Here is a 6072-nt window from a genome sequence, read left to right as displayed (position 1 = left end):
TGTCCAATCAAATCGTTTTGGGTGTATAAAAATATTGTAATTTAACCTATTTTGTTACATAATATGAGATAAAGTTGAATAAACCCAGTAAGTTTCTGCACGGGATGACTTTATACACTGTCAGAGGGTCATGTCTTCTCACTCTGCCCTGTGACTATTTTTGCCAGGGGAGTGTATGTACAAGCGAGGCAGCCTCCAAACATGTACTGCTCTCCCAGAAATGTTCTGGTAATGTGCTAATTCATGGTTTCAGAGATGTGCTTGAAACTGTCTAGCATAAACACATTATTTCACTGGCAAGATGCAAAAATGAATATGCAAAGGCTAGACTAATTCCAGTGTAATGATATCAGCCAGAGCACAGTTTTAGGAAAAAAAAATGCTGGTTATTGCTCAGGCTTAATTCTGACTTTTCAGGATACTAATTACTCAGTGATATTTAAAGACAAAATTGGAATTATATATATAAAAGAAAACCCTCTATAAAAAGATACATAAGTAAGAAAAAATGCAAGGATACTAAAAAGTGTATATTTACTTATCACATTTAAGATCAGGAAATAGACACATCTGAACTACATTTTGACATTTTAGCTGCATTTAAACCCAGATAGTTCATACAAAGCACACTGAGTATAACAATGTTGAAACATTATGGACTAAACATATAGAATTTAATGTTTATGCTAAAAGTATAGAAAACTAATTACAGGTGAGACTCAGGGTTTTTTAACTATGTGACATGTTGCGAAAACTCAGGATATCAGACAGATATCAAGCATGTGCTTGCCAGAAGGAATTTGGGAAGAAAGAGATCAAGTTTCACAACAAATCTTTACAGAATCATATGATAGTTACAAGGCTGTTTCCTTGATTATTCTCAGAAACATGACTTGTCTGTCACTCCTCTATTCACATCTCCACAGAGAAAGGCTCAAATCTTTGCCAATGATACTTTGGTGTTGTCTGGAAGGACAGCATGTATATCTGAGGATGAAGAAGGGCTTGTTGAGTAGGCTAAAAGGGTAAGTGTAAGCCTGGAAGGACATTTGCTTCTTGCCCTGCCCTGGACTGCAGGTGGTAGCTGCTCAGGACAAAGTGCTACTTTTCCACATCACAGATGAACACTGCCTGGGCCATTGCTTCTGCCACAGCCTGCAGAGCCACATTCAGAGGCTGCAAATGTGCTGTTTTCTATGCTTGGAGCTGAGCACATGTGCTCTCCATTCTGGGCAGAAATATACCACTGGTAAAATGGGTTATTAGACCAAAAGAATCCATCTTGTGTGCTCCTCTGGCTCATAGCAAGTTCTTGTGATTGTGCAGTTCTTCCATGTTTTCTTACCTGGTCAATCGACACTTGACTTCTACATTTTTATTGGAGGAACACTACCAGAAAGCACTTGGTCTATCCATGCTCAAAACCTTTGTCAGTACTCACACTCTGTATCTCAAAGTAACTTTTATTATAGGTATGCATGGCCTTTAGGAGCTTTTTCAGAACCTTGAAAATTGACAAAATAAGCAAGAAATTTCTATCACCTATATAGCACAGGAGAGAGCATCAGTATCCTTCTCATTTCTTTTCCAGCATGATTGATTTTCCAATATGCTTGATTTAAAGGTAGCTTTCTGAGTCTTCTGTTGGGCAGCTGGAGAACTGCTGCAGCTACTGTCAGCTGTATTAAATGCAGCAGTAGCAAAAAATCCAGCAGGTAGTCTCACCATTTGCTGCTACTTTGCAAAGTGAATATCAGATACAGGAGCAATTTTCTGGACTGCAGTAAACACAATCCAAGCTTTCTGCAGTCAGATGTCAAGGAAGGAAAACTTTCAGAAACACTTTGTCAGTAAGTGCTTTTTATCACTGATAAACCTCTTTATCATTTTTTATAACATGCAGCATGGTGTAAAACAGTGGACAGAATCACCTTTAGACTAGTGCATGTGTGGTGGCTGACTGTGGCTTGATAAGGTACAGAAGGCATGGAAAAAGGCAAGGTGAAGAAAACAGGTTAGATATAGAAGTCAGCAGAGCTTCAGTTTTGCCTTTTACATAAAGAGGCCAAAAGTGTCATGGTGTTAACACATGGCAGATACAGAGTGCATTGATGGCGATGTTAAAAGTGCAAGTGCAAACATTGTGTCCAAAGAACAAAAAACACTGAGAGACAAAGTTTCCCGTGAGATTTGCAAAGATACAAAAAGCCAGACAGAAGAGAGTTGGCTGCTCCCAGTGAAAGTCTACAGAGAAAGCCATTGCACAAATTTATGGGAATAGCTGAGGGCGTGGAGGAAGATCATGCAAAAACTGAGGAGATAAAAATCTGTGAGGTAGGTAGTGGTAAGACATGAGGGAAATCTTGGATAGGATAAGCATTTTGAACATTCATTTTTTAAATTAGTTGAATAAACCATCACCAGTATTCTTATATGCCAGCATTTCAGATTTGAGTAGCCACACACTGCACTACGCAGGAGTCAGCAACTGGCAAAGTCGCACCTTGTCAAGTGTAAGGACAAACATCTGTTGTGACCCTCCTCAGAAGTAAAAATTTAGCACAGAAAGTATGAAGAAAAAAATTAGTGACCTACACAAGCCTCTACATGTTTTATAGACACATCTCCAAAATGAAATATCAAAGCAGCTGCCGAAAGGCTGACATTTGATGTTCCCGTAGTCTGTCAGACATATGCTAGCTTGGGGCTAGTCTGAGTACCCAGCCATGTTTAACTGATCCTTTACATTGAAGTTTCACTTACAAATGAGTTCAAAGGGATTAATTGATGGTTACTATGAGATATAAACATACTGAATAAATAGCAGTGAGTATATAATTACAAGCAGACCCATGGAACATGTTAGTGATGATTGAGCACGGTACCCAAATGAATGGATAATTGTTTTATCAAGTTTCTGGAGTCTAATAGAGAGTATGATTACAGATCTGCATCTCAGTGGCTAGTCCCTTATTAGGTGCTTATATGTACTTTGGTTTTTCAGCTCCTTTGAGGGTAGCTGCTGCTTCTTTTGACTTACAATAACTGGGATAAATTCAATCTCCCTGTTTTTGATGGGTCACACAATGGGCCTAACTGAGGATCAGATTTAATGCAAGAACTTATCATTTGCCTTATTTAGAGGTAAACATACAGCACCAGTTCTCTATGGTGCATAATATCTCTTCTATGACCTGGCCCAAAGGAAATTCTGGCTCAACTGATATTTGTGATCTGGCTGGAAATAAAGATGCCTCCTTGCTTTTAGATTTAGTTTAAAGTGCTGTTTTCAAGTGGTGAAATGAACTGTGATAAGGACCTGCTTTGAGCTGTCAGTTTGCTCTGAGACAAGTTGTAACAGTCCAGGCAGAGCTGGACAGACACATAATTTCCTCACAATTAAAAGAGAAGCATTTCAGCCCTGAAAATAAAGAAATGTTGTCATTTTATATGAAAGATGTTAATTTCAGACAATATCAACTGAATCTTAATTGAGTGGATATCAATAAGCAGATGTTCATAACTGATGATATTCCTCTTTGGTTTTGTTTGTTTTCTGATTGGAAATGAAGAAAGATTTCTGTACCTGACTTTTTCCACTTGAGATTCTTGGTGAAATAACTTCTTATTGAAGCTGGGAGGCAGTCACTCTGGATTTTTTTGAAAATGAGTGACCATAAGAACTGAATCCCACTAGAGAAAGAGAAAGGGTAATTGATTACTTTAGGGGAAGTTGCCTTAGAATGAGAAGTGTAAAATGAATCCTGGGGCAGGCGTGTAACCATGTATGCTTCTTCCTTGGGGTTTTAACTGGCTGATGCCTGCCTACACAGGGTGTGAAAATTTCCACGTATCTGAAACATTTCCTCTTTAGGAAACAATTCACAACTTGTGGTTTAGTCCTTTATCCACAGAGGTTGCTTAGTGTGAGATACAGATGGAAGATGCAGTTTCAAAACTGCTTTCTTTGTACCTTACTCAGCTAGGGATATGGATTCTAGGCTGCTCAGGTTCATCTTCCAGTTTGGTGGTGTCTCCTTCTGCCAAGCTTAAGTCAGACTTGTGCCACTTTAGCTGAAGGTATCTTTCCATCAAGTCAGCTCCCACGTTGAAGACCAGAGCCAGCCAGGCCAAGCCAAAAACAATCCATATCGCAGTTAGGCTCCTGTACACAGGGATATAGTGCTTGTTGGGGTTTGTACCTGAAAAATCCAGGAAAATTTGTATATTTATCTTGGCAGCTTTGGTCTGTTAAACAGACATAGTCACCCTCTCCACTCTTTGCAAAAGTGTCTATGTCAATGAGCTTGTGTGACCCATCAGCAAATTATGGTTTTTTTCGTGCCAACCCTCAGGTTAAGCTTAGCACAGTTAACATGAAATCCCTGAAGCTGAGACTGTATAATAAAAATAACCATATCTAATATTAATTAGGGATACTCAAAGTCAATGGTTTCTTGAAAAAAGGAAAGAAATCTTGGAAATTAAATGTTGAATCCATATTAACTGTAGGTTACCCAAGAGGCACACAGAGGATCTCAGATGATTTAGATGGCTACAATTTAGTGAATCAGTGATTGCTTTTTGGAGAGTGATATTAACTCAGTACCCAGGATTCACAATCACTTGGATAATTGGTAAATATAGTAATTTTAATTAAGTGGTTATGAGAATCTTAATCCCTGGTTTGTTATTTCCACAGCATGAGCAATCAGTGCAGCTGATACAGTCATGAAACTCCACAGGGCCAGATTCAGCATGGGATTCTTTATTATCTCCTTTTGGGATATAGTTATGACCTCTAGGAGAGGAAAGCTAGTATTTGTGAATAAGAAACCCTAGTGGTTTTAACAAATAAATACATTAGACATAATCTGTTAAGATTATGCATTTGTTCAAACAAGTATGTGGAAAAATAGCCCCTCATGTGCCTCTACCTCATGATGTCCTCAATGCAGAGGTCTAAAGACTATGTAATGTCATTGCATTTGTTTTCTTTCAGAGGCATACTGTGGTCGTCAGTAATCTTCTCCCCATTTTAAGTACTGATTATTCAATATTTGATATGATTTGTTGTTGGGAATGGTAGGCACTTGCTAAAACAAATCAGAGTTAGGAGAGTGTGGTTCAAAGGCTTAATACTGAAAGAGGAATTTTATTTATATTCTACCTTTCACTCTTGATAATATTTGTACCAGCCTGGACACAACCACTGTTGAATGAGTGTTCAGTGGCACATGTGAAATGAGTTGGGTGACTCTTAGTTTGGCTGTCAAGAGAAAAATGCTCAGATCCTGTAATACATTAGCTCATTGTTACCAGTCTGGCTGAGCTCACTCTTGACCAGATCTATAGTGGAATGGATGTCTATGCTCCCTGTATTTAGTTTTATACCAGACTTATGAATTTCAATCCAGTTCATGCTCTTTTTTACCTACTACATAGTCTCCAAATCCAATGGTGCTCAGGGTGATGAAGGTGAAGTAAAAGCCTTCTCCATAGCTCCAGCCTTCTACGTAACTGAACACTAATGGTGGGAACACCAGGAAAAGCAAAGTCCCAGTGGTCAGGAAGATGGCCACTGCTAGTGTTTGAACCACCTGCAAGAGAAGAGGAAGATGGCATCTAAAGAGCACGGAGCAGTTGTCTTGTCAAAATTGCTGTCTCTGTCTCTTGAGTCACACACCCACCCCACCTGGAAGTGATGGCTAAAAAAGAAGGATAAACCAATGCTTCCATGTACTGCAGGTTGAGCTCACTGCTTACTCTGCACATAGATATTGTACCTAAGCATGAAAAAAAAATTAAAATTGGGAAGAAAGGAGGATTTTTTAAAACCTTTTTGCAATGAGTTTTCAAGAATGCTGCAGTTATATTTTCAGACTTACTATGACAGCCATTGGAATGAAATACTCATTTTACAATTTCAATTCAAGTAGAGATGGTCTTGCAGTCAACTAGCTCTTGTCTTTGAAGAAAATCACCACATACTGCATAAGTCAAGAAGCAAAGACGGGCAAGAACAAATTTGGGTTCTTTTCACTATGACTGCTTCCAAAGATTTATAAAGTG

At 38.7% G+C, this 6072-nt stretch overlaps 1 protein-coding gene across 3 annotated transcripts in view; it reads right to left on the bottom strand.

Moving 5' to 3' along the window:
- Positions 1 to 6072, bottom strand: part of LOC135297229 (potassium channel subfamily K member 16-like) — a 31290-nt gene that overhangs the window by 12424 nt on the left and 12794 nt on the right. For 2 of the 3 annotated variants that reach the window (XR_010359270.1, XR_010359271.1), the window contains 3 exons: positions 5435 to 5600; positions 3974 to 4202; positions 3587 to 3693 (listed from right to left, as the gene is read on the bottom strand). Coding sequence is in view for 1 of the 3 variants with exons in the window: in XM_064414552.1 (XP_064270622.1) it covers positions 3979 to 4202; positions 5435 to 5600 (390 nt within the window). In the remaining 2 variants the exon portion in view is untranslated. The remainder of the gene's footprint in view (positions 1 to 3586; positions 3694 to 3973; positions 4203 to 5434; positions 5601 to 6072) is intronic. The other variant, XM_064414552.1, reaches the window with a different exon arrangement.

The sequence above is a fragment of the Passer domesticus genome, chromosome 3, assembly GCF_036417665.1.
Source record: "Passer domesticus isolate bPasDom1 chromosome 3, bPasDom1.hap1, whole genome shotgun sequence".
Taxonomy (NCBI): domain Eukaryota; kingdom Metazoa; phylum Chordata; class Aves; order Passeriformes; family Passeridae; genus Passer; species Passer domesticus.
This window is presented reverse-complemented; position numbering and strand designations above follow the sequence as displayed.